At 48.2% G+C, this 14,359-nt stretch overlaps 1 protein-coding gene across 7 annotated transcripts in view; it reads left to right on the forward strand.

Moving 5' to 3' along the window:
- LOC101011777 overlaps positions 1-14,359 on the forward strand; it is a 154,612-nt gene that overhangs the window by 138,961 nt on the left and 1,292 nt on the right. For 4 of the 7 annotated variants that reach the window (XM_031658476.1, XM_031658473.1, XM_031658472.1 and 1 more), the window contains 6 exons: positions 686-867; positions 2,490-2,695; positions 2,828-3,002; positions 3,553-3,662; positions 3,851-3,967; positions 4,083-4,224. In XM_031658476.1, the coding sequence (XP_031514336.1) occupies positions 686-867; positions 2,490-2,695; positions 2,828-3,002; positions 3,553-3,662; positions 3,851-3,967; positions 4,083-4,224 (932 nt within the window). Of the gene's footprint in view, positions 1-685; positions 868-2,489; positions 2,696-2,827; positions 3,038-3,552; positions 3,663-3,850; positions 3,968-4,082; positions 4,225-14,359 lie in introns of those variants that run through there. The other 3 variants (XM_031658471.1, XR_004179846.1, XM_031658474.1) reach the window with 3 other exon arrangements.

Raw genomic sequence — 14,359 nt, forward strand, 5'->3', positions numbered from 1 at the left:
CCCGTCCTCCCCTAACTGTAGAAATTTCCTAGACCTGTTGGCCAGGCACAGTGGCTCACACCTGTAATCCTAGCACTTTGGGAGGCCGAGGTGGGCAGATCACTTGAGGTCAGGAGTTCAAGACCAGCCTGGCCAATGTGGTGAAACTCCAACTCTACTAAAAATACAAAAATTAGCCGGGCGTGGCGGTGGGTGCCTGTAGTCCCATCTACTTGGCAGGCTGAGGCAGAAGAATCACTTAAACCCGGGAAGCAGAGGTTGCAGTGAGTCGAGATCGTGCCACTACACTCCAGCCTGGGTGACAGAATGAGATTGTCTTAACAAAAAAAAAAAAAAAAAAAATTTCCTAGACCTTCCAGCTCCTGTCCTCAGTATCCCCACACATAAGCCCATGCTGCCCAAGACCCAGGGGGCAGAGCAGCCATGGCATCGGACATCTGTGTCCTCAAAAATGGGGCAGCTTGTTTCTGTCCCCGGCATCATCCACCACCTGTGCTGTCATACTGGCCTCTGTCCTCCTCCACCTCATGATGGGATTTCCCAAGACAAGCACAGCACCTCCCTGGGAGGCACCCCCATGCTCTCCACTGCAAAGCTCTTCCTGCGGACCTGGGAGCTCCCTTCTGCAGCCAAGGGAAGCAAGGCTAGGGCAGGCACAGTGACTTGTCCTCTGCGTTCCCTCCAGAAATCGCTCAGTGGTGGTGACACTGCCACTGCTGCCTGCGGGGGACGAGCCCCTGGATGTGGCCCAGGTGACCAGCTACCTGGTGGAGAAGCTGCTGCGGCCGCTCCGAGAGCTGTCTGGGGCTAACGTGCTGGCCGAGTACTACCGGCTCAGACGCCGCCTGCTGGAGGGCCCCTGGGAGTGTGAGTCCTGCCCTGGGCTGTGCTGCCCTCCTCCCTGGGGAGTCCCCTGCCCCGTGGGCACAGGGAAGCCTCCATAGGCTAGTGGCATCACAGTACCAGGTCCAGAGCTTACTGGACTTCCCAAGGTCCTATGGGACTAGGGCTGAGGCTCCACATCCTGCTTTTGTCCAGAATATAAGGCCTGGCCCCGCAGAGGGGTGAGGAGGGCAGTTTAGGACTTTAGGCCAGCTCCCTCGCTGTGGGCGCTGCTGGAGAAGAGGGCAGCCCTCCAGTTCCAGCTGGAAGAAAATTGCTGACTTCAGACTTGCTGGTCAGAGGTGACCCGCAGCCAAGGGCTGTGCTGGGACCAGCCCTGGCTCTGGACCCCTGGGGAGCTTGCGTGTGGCTCAGGCTTGCTGTGTGGCCAGGCGAGTCTAACCTCTATGGGACACAGTTTCCTCCACTGTGAAATGCAGGTAACAACGTGGCTCGCTCATATGGGTTATGGGCATCTACTGTTCTTGATGCAGGGGGAGCCCCTCGTGTCCTTGGGGGAACCAGGGTACCCAGGCTTGGCAAGGAGTGGTTTATGTGTGTGGGACTCACACCAAGGCCCAGGGCTCCCAAGAAGCGTGAGCGCAGTCATGTCTAAGCAGCGCATTGGTGTTGTAGAAAACAGCCTGGTCTTCAAATTCCATGTGTGTGACTGTGGGCTTCTCCGTGCCCCTCAGTTCTGACAGCTGACCACGGGGCTGGTAGTGCCTCCCTCAGGATGCTGGGACTTGCCAACAGGTGCCTGGCTTTGCACCATAGATGGTGCTTCCTGACCACGGGCACGGGCACCCCCATCCAAGCCACAGCTCACTGGCTGGGCCAGTCAGACCTCCTTCTCAGGCCATCTCTTCCCTACCCTGAAGAGGGTAGGTCTGCAGGATACTAGTCTCGTGTTTGGGGGACCCGTTGGTCATCCACTGACAGTGTTTTTTCTCCCACCCGCAGCAGCTTCATTGAGATTAAATGGATGACTTGTATGATCTGTGCAATTTTTTTTCGAGACTAGGTCTCACTCTGTTGTTGTGGCTAGAGTGCAGTGGCGCGATCTCAGCTCACTGTAGCGTGGACCTTCTGGGCTCAAGTGATCCTCCTGCCTCAGCCCCTCAAAGTGCTGGGATGGCTTAGCACCACCGTGCCTGGCCGATGTGTGAATTTTAAGTGTACGATTCAGTGGCTTCTAGTTTATTCAGAGTTGTGCATGCATCAGCCTAAACTGAAACCCTGCAGCTACCAATCTGCCTTCTGTGTCCATGGCTATGCCTGCTCTAGACATTTTATGTAAATACAAGCAAAACCTATGTGGCATTTGAGCCAGGCTTTTTTACTTAGCACAGTATTTTTGTAGCGGGTCTCAGGACTCCATTCGTCGTTAGGGCTGAATTGCCCATAGACCTTCAGCTCTAAGCCACCTTGAAGCCGGTGGGGGAATCCCTGGACCTCTGACTCCTGCAGCAGGGGAGGGGGAATCCTGGCCTCAGGGCAGGCTAAGCCAAGGCTCTAGGTATCGGGGTGCCTGGCAGGCGCTGGGCTCCCACTGCAGTGGGTGAGTGGGGCTGGCCTCACACTGCCTTTGGGCTTTTCCTCCCCAGATCATGCCCTGGTAGCCGGGGCCCAGCACGTGGTGACCTTCGATGGCCAGGTATGGGACCTCAGCGCCCAGTGCGGCACCATCCTCCTGGCCCAGGACTTTGCTCACAACACATTCTCGCTGACGCTGAGTCGGACAGGCTCAGGGCTCACGGCCCTGTCCGTGGAGCTAAACCACATGACCCTCGTCTTCTACCCCAGTCTGCAGGTGAGCTGGAGAGGCACGGCAGCCTCCCCTGGAGACCTGTGCCCATGGCAGGTCGCCTGAGGGGGATGGTACTTTCAAGTTTGTCACCTGGCTGTGGGTCAGATTTCCTGCCCAGTCCCCTCTGGCCCACAGGCCTACAGACTGTACAACTCCTCCGTGCCGGGGAAGAGCTGTCCGGACCTCAAGCTGCATCCTACGACAAGGAGGAATGTCCCCAGGATTGAGCTGGCCAGTGCGGACGGGGTCTCTGTCTCCTGTGACGTGCCCACTGGCCTCTGTAGCCTGACTCTGGGCCTCTGGCACCATGGTGGGTCTGGGCCCCAGCAGGGTTGGCCCCACCTACAAAGGTCTCTCTGGGATGTACCACTTTAAGCTTCCAGGGCGACAGGCGGCAACCGTGCATGCAGAGCCTCTGCCAGCCTCGTCTCCAGCATGGCAGCGTGTGTGCCCTCACTCATCTAGCCTTATGCTATTGACCCCGTGTCCAGATGACCGCACAGAGGCCCAGAGCTTTCTGCCCCGTCCCTGGGACACGCAGCTCCAGTGTGGAGTTGGCCCTTCTGTGTTCCCTCTGCCAAGGAGCACAGAGGGCCTGGATTTCAGCCACTGGAGCTGAGGACATGGGGAGGGGATAGGGGTGTACACATGCTGTCCTGAGCCCCTGCGCTTTCTCTTCCTCCTCTGATGAGGGTTTCGAGCCAGGGCCTGGGCTCCAGGAGTCCAGTGTGGAGGTGGTGGGATTCTACTGCTCCTGTGTGCCTCGGTTCATCTCACACACAGGTCCCAAGGCAGCAGGGCTGTGGCTGCGGGAGGATCATAGGCTCTTACCGCCACCTCAGCTTCTCTCCTCCCCACAGGCGTATCTGCTGGTCTTCTAGGCACCAATGACAATGAAGCAGGCAATGAGCTGATGTTGCCAGACGGCTCTGTGGCCCGCAGCCTGGAGGAGCTCAGCCTGGCCTGGCAGGTGAGTGGGTGCACCTGAGGTTCTTGAGGGCTGCTCCCTGCAGAGTCCTGGGAGAGGCAGGCGGCCTCATGGCTCTGCAGAGGACTTCGTAGGCCCAGGGTTTAGGGGAAGTCTCCTGCTGAGGCCAGTGTATGTTGGGGAGCCACATGGTCCAGGAGGAGGCCTGAGTCTTGTGTCTGTCCTGCCAGGTGGGTGGTGACTGCAGGGCCACTGAGAAGACTCAGCAGGCCTGCCGAGAACAGAGCCCCACCTGCCGGGCCTTCTTTGAGGACCCCCACTCCAGCTTGAGGAACTGCTTCTGGGTGGTGAGTGTAAGCCTGGCCCGTGGGGTGCAGAAGGCCCTTTCCCTGATCTAGCCTAGGCCCTTCCTCCTTGCCACTCCCCAGGGTGTGGACAGTGACTGGGTGCCTCTGATTTCAGGTAGACCCTACACCATTCCTCAGCCTGTGTGTGCAGGACGCCTGTGGCACCCGGCAGCTCCAGCCTGCCTGCAACCTGGTGGCCGCCTACATCCACCTGTGTGCCCGGGGCTTTGTCCCCCTGACCCCTCCTCCACAGTGTGGTAAGCTGCCCCAGCCATGTGGCACTCTGCCCCCCAGCCCAGAGGGAAAACCAGTCCCTTTCTCTCACCAGGGAGGACAAACAATTGTCATTCAAGGAGCTAGGAGTCAAAACGTTTATTAAGAAAGGGAGCCCCAGCGACTGCCACATGCTGCCTGACAGTTTAGATGTGTGTCCCCTCAAGGGGGTGCATGCCTCATGGATGGCCTAGTGCCCTCCGTTTGGTGAAGACTGAATTCTTGCTCTATTAGTTCACATAAGGCCCTGGCACCTCCTCTCTGTGTTTGTACTCTCTCCTCCTGCCATGACTGTAAGCTTCCTGAGGCCTCCCAGAAGCCCAGCAAATGCTGGAGCCGTGCTTGTACAGCCTGTAGAACTGTGAGCCAATTACCTCTCTTATTTATGAACCACCCAGCCTCAGGTGCTCCTTCTATCAGTGTAAATGGATTCTCTATCCCCTACTAAGCTAAGTGTCCAGAGAGCCACATCAAGTCACCTCTTGAAAATTTGCCACTAGGGCTTTTTCTTTTTTGGGACAGTCTCACTCTGTCACCCAGGCTGGAGTGCCATGGCGCAATCTTGGCTCACTGCAACTTCCACCTCCCGGGTTCCAGCGATTCTCCTGCCTCAGCCTCCCAAAGTGCTAGAATGACAGGCATGAGCCATCGTGCCTAGCCTCATGAGGGATTTGAATGTATACCACGGTTTAGGGAAAATACTCAGCTCTGTTTTCCCTCTGCTCTCATACCACAAGCATCATCAACACAGCGGATGACTTCTGTGACCAAATGTGTGTTGTCCCTACTACCAGGGTGTCCCTGTAATTCAGTTCTATCACTAGCTACCTTGAGATAGCACCAGATCCCACGTGCTGAGAGCTCCTTCATCCAGTGCTGCGTGATTCCCGCAGCCAAAGCCCCAATAAAATGGCATAGAAGTCAGTGACAACAACACGAGTAGACTTCCAAGAGCTTCAGATGCCAGAATTAGTGCCTGCCTTTCAGACATTTAAAACCTTAACGGCAGAAGAGAAAATTAATGAATTGGAAAATATGACACAGGGAGGATGAAATAAGAGGATCCAACATGTCTAAAAGAAATGCCGGGTGCGGTGGCTCATGCCTGTAATCCCAGCACTTTGGGAAGCCGAGGGAGGCCAAGATGCGCAGATCGCTTGAGGTCAGGAGTTTGAGACCAGCCTGGCCAACATGGTGAAACCCCCGTCTCTACTAAAAATACAAAAATTAGCCAGGTGTGGTGGTGTGCTCCCGTAATCCCAGCTAGTCAGGAGGCTGAGGCAGGAGAATCACTTGAACCCAGGAGGTGGAGGTTGCAGCGAGCTGAGATTGCACCACTGTGCTCCAGCCTGAACGACAGAGCAAGACTCTGTCTCAAAAAAAAAATTCCAGAATGAAAACAGACACAGGACCCTTTCGAGTCAGGAGGCACAATCCCCAATACAGTAAATCCATCCATACCAAGACCCATCAGAACAAAATTGCAGAAAAAAACAAAAGTCCTAAAAGCTACTGAAGAGGGTAGAAAGAAGGAAGAACATGTTGATAATCCATCTCCCACCAGCAACAGCAGAAAACAGTGGAGTAAGAGAAAATAAGCATGAGGTTAGTGTGTATACCCAGCTCAACTATTATTTAAGAATGAAATAGCCTCTCAGCACTGATCTGTCTAGAGATACGTTTACCACGCATGACACTTACTCAAGGGATCCACCGACATTCATTTATGTAGTCTGTGCAAACCACCTATCAGACCAAGGACTCATCTCTAGAGTATACAAAAAACTCAAAGCTCAAAAGTAGGCCAAGTGTGGTGGCTCACGCTTTTACTCCCAGCACTTTGGGAGCGTGAGATGGCTTGAACCCATGAGGTCAAGGCTGCCGTGACCAACGATCACACTCCTGCCTGTGTGACAGATTGAGACCTTGTCTCAAAAAACAAAAACTCAGTCACAGAGAAACAAGGTAGCGCCACACACCTGAGCTCTGGTGAGTTCCGGCACGGGGTGGTGAGTTCCAAGGACTCAGCAGCATAAAGCATTTGTTGGACATCCAAATAGCCAGGTTGTGATTTCAGCATCCACTTACGAGTGTACTATAAAAAGCACCGTTCCAGTACCAAAAATGTGACTGGTGAGAATATAGGACAACTGCTGGCAGAGCTACGCTTAAGGCAGGAATCAACTTCATGGTCTACCAACTAGACCCTCAGGAGGCAGCCTTGGACTCAATGAGACAACTATGAAGTGCCAAGACAGGAGGTGGTATGGCTGCACGGGAACCTCAGAGAATCTGTGAATCAAGCAGAAGCGCTCGTTGTTTTGACCGTGTAAATACAAAACTGTCGGCTACTTCAGCCATCAACAAAACATCTGGGGAGGACGACAGAGAAGACTTACAGCCGCAGTGTCACAATGGAATAGTATCTGCAGTTAAGGTCCTCTCACTCCCTTAGGGGTTTTTAAATCAAGGGCTAAATTATTCCCCTTTCTTGGACACCAGAGAAGTATCTAAGAAAAGCAGTCACCAATTATAATTAACTTTTAGAGGACAAATTAAAAGGTGATTTTAAGTTACAAAATAAAGACATATTATGAACTCTCATAAGAAAAAGAGAAATTAAGATGCTTTTTATTCTTTTTTTTTGAGACAGGGTCTCGTTCTGTCCTTCAGGCTGGAGTGCAGTGGTGCAGCCTCCCAGGTAGCTGGGATTACAGGTGCACGCCACCACGCCCGGCTAATTTTTGTATTTTTAATAGAGACGAGGTTTCACCATGTTGGCCAGGCTGGTCTCGAACTCCTGACTTCATGATCTGCCTGCCTCGTGCCCTACCAGAGAAATTAAGACATTCTTAGATAAACAAAAGCTGAGGGAGTTCATTATGCAAGACATGCTAAAGGGAGTCCTTCAAGTCAAAAAACAAAAAAAGCTAGGTGGAAATTTGAGGCCACATATCAAGACCTGTATTGTAATTTTGATTCATATCTGTTATTGCATTTAAAAGATGTATAACTATAAATCTGTTAAATATATAAGTGAAAAAAATTAGGCATGGTGGCATGCACCTGTAGTCTCAGCTACTCAGGAGGATTGCTTGAGTCCAGGGATTTGAGGTTACACTGAGCTATGATAATGCCACTGCACTCCAGCCTGAGTGACAGCGTGAGACCCTGTCTCTAAAAATAGATACAATTTGTGACATCAACAACGTAGGAGGGAGGCAGAGCCGTCAAAGAGTAGGGTATTGTATGTGATCGAACTTACTAGTTTAAAATGGATTGCTATAACTTCAGGATGCTTCATGTAATCCCCTTGGTAATGACAAAATATCTACAGAATGTACATAAAAGGAAATGAGAAGGAATTCTAAGTGTATCACAATAAAAAAAAATCAATTAAACACAAAGGGATGAAATGAGAGAGAAAGCAAACCATAAGCCATGCAGAAAACAATGAACGGCAGGGCACCAGGAAGTGCTTCTCCATCGGGAAGTCCCGTAAGTAGCGTGCTGGTGTCCTCCCACAGCAACTGCTCACCGCAGTCCTTGGCTGTGGGCCTCATGACACAGTCACCAGGTTAGTGAGTTGCGTCAGAACGATAATCTTTAAAAATACAAATGAATTCCACAATCAAAAGACTAAGAGACTTACACATAGGTTGAAAGTGAAAGGATGAAAAAAGAGAAGGAGTAGCTATACTAATATCAGACAAAATTGACCTAAGGTCAAAAGCTGTTATAAGAGATAACGATAACAGTCAATTCACCAGTTATAAATGTACATGCAACGCACCTCAGAGCTCCTAAATACATGAAGCAAACACTGACGCAAACACTGTAGAATGAAAGGAGAAATAGATAGTTCTATGATAATGGTAGGAGACTTCACCTCACTTTTTTTATTTTTTTGAGATGGAATCTCACTCTTGCCCAGGCTGGAGTGCAGTGGCGTGATAACGGCTCACTGCAACCTCCACCTCCTGGGTTCAAGTGATTCTTGTGCCTCTGAGTACCCCCGGCTATTTTTAGTAGAGACAGGGTTTCACCATGTTGGCCAGGCTGGTCTCGAACTCCTGACCTCAAGTGATCCACCCATCTTGGCCTCCTAAAGTGCTTGGATTACAGGCCTGAGACACTGCACCCGGCCCAATACCTCACTTTCAATAATGGATAAAACATCCAGACAGAAGATCAAGAAGGAAACAAAGTACTTGAATAATACTATAGACCAGTTGGACCTACCACACAGATAACTTTACCCAATAGCAGAATACACATTCTTCAAAAGCACACATGGAATGTTCTTGGGGAAAGAGTGTATATTAGGCTTCAAAGCAAGATTTAATACATTTTAAATGACTGAAATCATAATAGAAGGAAAACTGAAATATCCACAAATATGTGGGAACTAAACAACATACTACAAAGCCAGTGGATCAAAGGGGAAAAAGGAAAATTAGAAAGTATCTTGAGACAAAACATCACATCTTACGGGAGGCAGCAAAAGCAGTGCTATGAGGGAAATTTGTAGCTGTACACACTTACATTAAAAAAGCCAGCTGAGCACAGCGCCTCCACCTGTAATCCCAGCACTCTGGGAGGCCGAGGCGGGCGGATCACCTGTGCTCAGAGTTTGAGACCAGCCTGGCCAACATGGCGAAACCTCATCTCTACTAAAAATATAAAATGTAGCCAGGCGTGGTGGCAGGCGCCTGTAATCCCAGCTACTTGGCAGGCTGAGGCAGGAGAATCACTTGAACCCGGGAGGCAGAGGTTGCAGTAAACTGAGATTGTGCCACGGTACTCCAGCCTGGGTGACACAGCTAGACTCGACCTCCCGCCTCACCCCCCGCACCACCCCCCCAAAAAAAAACCAAAAGCAGCAGCAGCCAGGCATAGTGACACTGTTCTATAATCCCAGATACTTGGAAGGTCGAGGCCAGGAGATTGCTTGAGCCCAGGAGTTTTAGACGAGCTTGGGCAATATGGCAAGACCCTCTCTCAAAGAAAAAGGAAAAGCTCTCAAACCAACAACCTAACATTCTACCTTAAGTTATTAGAAAAAGAACAGCCTAAACCCAAAGATAGGAGAAGGAAATAATAAAGGTTAGAGCAGAAATAAATAGAAGATGGAAAAACAGACGTATAACTACCAAGGAGATTGAATCAGTGACCAAAAACTTGGCAAAAAAGAAAAGCATGAGATCAGATGGCTTCAACAATCAACACCAATCCTGCTCATACTCTTACAAAACCCTCAGGAAAGAATACCTCCAAACGCATTCTGTGAGGCCAGCATTACTGATATCAAAGGTAGACAAAGAACCAGACGAAAATAGAGTAATATCCCTCATAAATACAGATGCAAAAGATCTCAACAAAATACTCGTAAGGAGAATTTGACAGCATCATAAAAAGGATTATACACCATGATCAAGTGAGATTTATTCCTGGAATGCAAAGATGGTTACCATATAAAAATCAATGTAAGATATCACATTCCTTCATTCTGTTAAACACATGACTATTTCAGTTAGTGCAGAAAAAACATTTAACACGGTTTAATACCCTTTTCATGACTAAAAAACACAAACTCGAAATAGAAATGACCTCAACATAATAAAGGTCATATAAACAACCCTCAGCTAACATCATACTCAGTGATGAAAGACAAAGTTTTCCAAGATGAGGAATAAAACAATGATGCCTGCTTTCATAATGCTGGAAATCCTCGCCAGAGCTATTAAGAAAGAAAGGAAAAAGAAAAGGCATCCAAATTGGAACAGAGGCAGTAAAATTATCTGTTAACAGATGTGATCTTCTTTGTCGAAAATCCTGAAGACTGCATGAAAAAAAAATGTTAGAACTAATAATCTGTCAAACTTTCAGGATTACGAAATCAACATACAAAAGTCAGTTGCAATTTCTACACACTAACAGTCAACAATCCAAGAGGGAAATTAAGAAAACAATTCCTGCTGGGCATGGTGGTGCATGCCTACAGTCTCAGCTACTTGGGAGGCTGAGGCAGGAGGATTGCTTGAGCCTCAGAGGTCGACGCTATCAGTTTTGATGATGATTATGCCTGTGAATAGCCACTGTACTCCAGCCTGGGCAACATAGTGAGACACCATCTTTTTTTTTTTTTAAAAAGTCCGTTTACAATAGCATCAAATAAAATAAAATAAGAATAAACTAAACCAGGAGGCAGACTTTGGCAGGATGTAGAGTCCCAGAGACTGGTTGTGCAACAAATGTAAAGGCATCTCATATTTAAGGATTATAAGACTTAGTATCGTTAAGATGTCAATACTACTCAAAGTGATCTACAGGTTTAATGGAATTGCTATCGCAATCCCAGTGGCATTTTTTCTTCAATTATAGAAAAATCCATCCTAAAGTTTACACACAATTTCAAGGAACCCCACATGGCCAAAACAATCTTGAAAACAAAGAACAAAGTTGGACATCTTATACTTCCCAATTTCAAAGTCTGTTAAAAGCTACAGTGGGCCGGGCACGGTGGCTCAAGCCTGTAATCCCAGCACTTTGGGGACTACAGAGCGAGACTCCGTCTCAAAAAAAAAAAAAGAAAAAGAAAAAAAAAAAAGCTACCGTGGTCAAAAGTGTGGTACTGGCATAACGACATACATATGGACCAGTGGAATGAAATGGAGTCTAGAGGGGACAGGCGTGGTGCCTCAAGCCTGTAATCCCAGCACTTTGGGAGGCCGAGACGGGTGGATCATGAGGTCAGGAGATCGAGACCATCCTGGCTAACACGGTGAAACCCCGTCTCTACTGAAAAATACAAAAAAAACTAGCCGGGCGAGGTGGTGCACACCTGTAGTCCCAGCTACTCCGGAGGCTGAGGCAGGAGAATGGCATAAACCCAGGAGGCAGAGCTTGCAGTGAGCTGAGATCCGGCCACTGCACTCCAGCCTGGGCTACAGAGCGAGATACCGTCTCAAGAAAAAAAGAAAAGAAAAAAGAAATAGAGAGTCTAGAAAGAAACTCTTACACATATGGTCAAGTGATTTCAGTTAGGATGCCAAGACTATCGAATTGGGGAAAGGACAGTCTTTCAACAAATGGTGTTGGGAAAACTAGATATCCACATGCAAAAGAACAAAGTTAAACCATTACCTTATACCATGTTGAAAAAAAAGAAAACCTCAATAATGGATTAAAGACCTAACTATAAGAGCTGAAACTATACAATTTTTTTTTTTTTTTTTTTTTTTGAGGCGGACTCTTGCTTATTTGCCCAGGCTGGAGTGCAGTGGCTTGATCTCGGCTCACTGCAAGCTCCGCCTCCCCGGTTCATGCCATTCTCCTGTCTCACCCTCCTGAGTAGCTGGGACTACAGGTGCCCGCCACCACACCTGCCTAATTTTTTTTTTGTATTTTTTTTAGTAGAGACGGGGTTTCACCATGTTAGCCAGGATGGTCTTGATCTCCTGACCTCATGATCCACCTGCCTCAGTCTCCCAAAGTGCTGGGATTACAGGTGTGACCCACCGTGCCTGGCCACTATATAACTCTTAAAGCACAGTAGGAGGGCTTCCTTTTTGGCAATGACTTGATATGACGCATATGACACCAAAGGCACATGAACAAAAGGAAAAATAGACAAACTGGATTGCATCGAAGGATACTATTAACAGAGTGAAAGGGCATCCTACAGAATGGGAGTAAAGATGTGCAAATTGTATCTGATAAGGAGTTCCCATCTAGAATACATAAAGCACTCTCACAGTGTAACAACAAAAACCCAACCCAGTTCAAAAACGTACAAAGGACTTGAATAGACATTTCTCCAAATAAGATATGCAAATGGCCAATAAGCACGTAAAAAGATGCTCAACATCACTAATTATTAGGGGAACTCAAATCAAAACCACATGGAGAGGCCGGGCACAGTAGCTCACGCCTGTAATCCCAGTGCTTTTGGAGGCCAAGGTGGGCAGATCACTTGAGGTCAGGAGTTCGGGACCAGCCTGGCCAACATGGTGACACCACATCTCTACTAAAAATACAAAAATTAGCCAGGAGTGGTGGTGTATGCCTGTAGTCCCAGCTGCTCAAGAGGCTGGGGCAGGAGAATTGCTTGAACTCAGGAGGCAGGGGTTACAGTGAGCTGAGATCCTGCCACTGTACTCCAGCCTTGGTGACGGAGCAAGACTGTCTCAAAACAAACAAACAAACAAAAACTTCCATGGAGTTGCCACCTCAGACCCATTAGGATAGCTGTAAACAATACAGAAAATAACAAGTGTTAGGATGTTGAGCGGTTTGAACCCTTGTGTACTCTTACTGGGAGAATAAATAGAAAAAACAGTATGGGAATTCACCAAAAAGTTAAAAATCGGCCAGGTGCAGTGGCTCACACCTGTAATCCCAGCACTTTGGGAGGCTGGGGCAGGCGAATCACTTGAGGCCAGGAGTTTGACACCAGCCTGGCCAACATGGTGAAACTCCATCTCTACAACAATACAAAAATTAGCCAAGTGTGATGGTGCGGGCCTGTAATCCCAGCTACTCAGGAGGTTGAGGCATGAGAATCACTTGAACCCGGGAGGCGGAGGTTGCAATGAGCCAAGATTGCACCACTGCGTTCCAGCCTGGGTGACAGAGTGAGACTCTGTCTCAAAACAAAGAATTACTGTACAATCCAGCAATTCTACTTCTGGGTATGTATCCCCTAAAATTCAAAGGGTCTCACACATTTATACACCGATGTTCATAGCAGCATTATTCACAAAGGCCAAGAGACAGCAGCAACCCAAGTGTCCACTGACAGATAAACAAATGTGGTCTCTTCATACATTCAATTATGATTCAGCCTTAAAAAGGAAGGAAATGCTGACACACGCTACCACATGGATGAACCTTGAGGACATTATACAAAGTGAAATAAGCCAGTCACAAAAACATATTTGAAGGACCTAGAGTAACCAGTTTTATAGAGACAAAGTACAGTGGTGGCTGCCAGGAGCTGAGTGAGAGCAGTAATGGGCTATTTAATGGGGATAAAGTTTCAGTTTGGCAGGATTTAGTGAGTTCCAGAGATTGGTTGCACAAAAATATGAATATACTTACACTGAATTGTGTACTTTAAAATGGTTATGGTGAATTTTACATGTGTTTAACCACATTTAACATTTTTTACATTAGAAATGTATATTGAGCACCTCTGTGCTAGGCGTGGTGATGCGATGATAAACTTTATACATATGAACACCGTAGTTATAAAACCAAACATATAAGGAAATAAAATTCTAGGTGTAAAAACTGGCACAGACAGACAATAGACACAGCCACACAGGACTCAGATCGTAGGCTTATTAGACACAGAGTATAGATTTCAGCAGGGAACTAGAAATTATTAAAATTACTAACTACTAAATGTGTAGTTTAGCAATTAATTTATCTAATCAGCTAATTGACTAATTACTGAAAATTATATATCTGAAAAAGAACCAGAATGTAGTAGAAAGAGATGGCAGAAAAGGCCACGTAAACCCCATATTTTAAACGGTTCTCTCAGCAGATGAGGGATAGAAGGGTGCTTCCTGGCCAGGTGAGGTGGCTCACACCTGTAATCCCAGCACTTTGGGAGGCTGAGGCGGGCAGATCACCAGAGGTTGGGAGTTTGAGACCAGCCTGGCCAACATGGTGAAACCCCGTCTCAACTAAAAATATAAAAATTAGCCGGGTATAGTGGCACACGCCTGTAATCCCAGCTACTCGGGAGGCTGAGGCAGGAGAATCACTTGAACCCGGGAGGCAGAGGTTGCAGTGAGCTAAGATCACATCTCTGCACTCTAGTCTGGGCGACAGAGCAAGACTCCATCTGAAAAAAAAAAAAAAAAAAAATAGCTGGGCACAGTGGCTCGCTCCTGTAATCCCAACACTTTGGAAGGCCAAGGCAGGTGGATCACTTGAGGTCAGAAGTTTGAGACCAGCCTGGCCCAACCCCGTCTCTACTAAAAATATAAAAATTAGCCAGGTGTGGTGGCAGATGCTACTCAGGAGGCTCAGGCAGAATTGCCTGAACCTGGGAGGCAAAGGTTGCAGTGAGCCACTGTACTCCAGCCTGGGTGACAGAGCGAGAGT

Source organism: Papio anubis, chromosome 18 (genome assembly GCF_008728515.1).
Source record: "Papio anubis isolate 15944 chromosome 18, Panubis1.0, whole genome shotgun sequence".
NCBI classification, from domain to species: domain Eukaryota; kingdom Metazoa; phylum Chordata; class Mammalia; order Primates; family Cercopithecidae; genus Papio; species Papio anubis.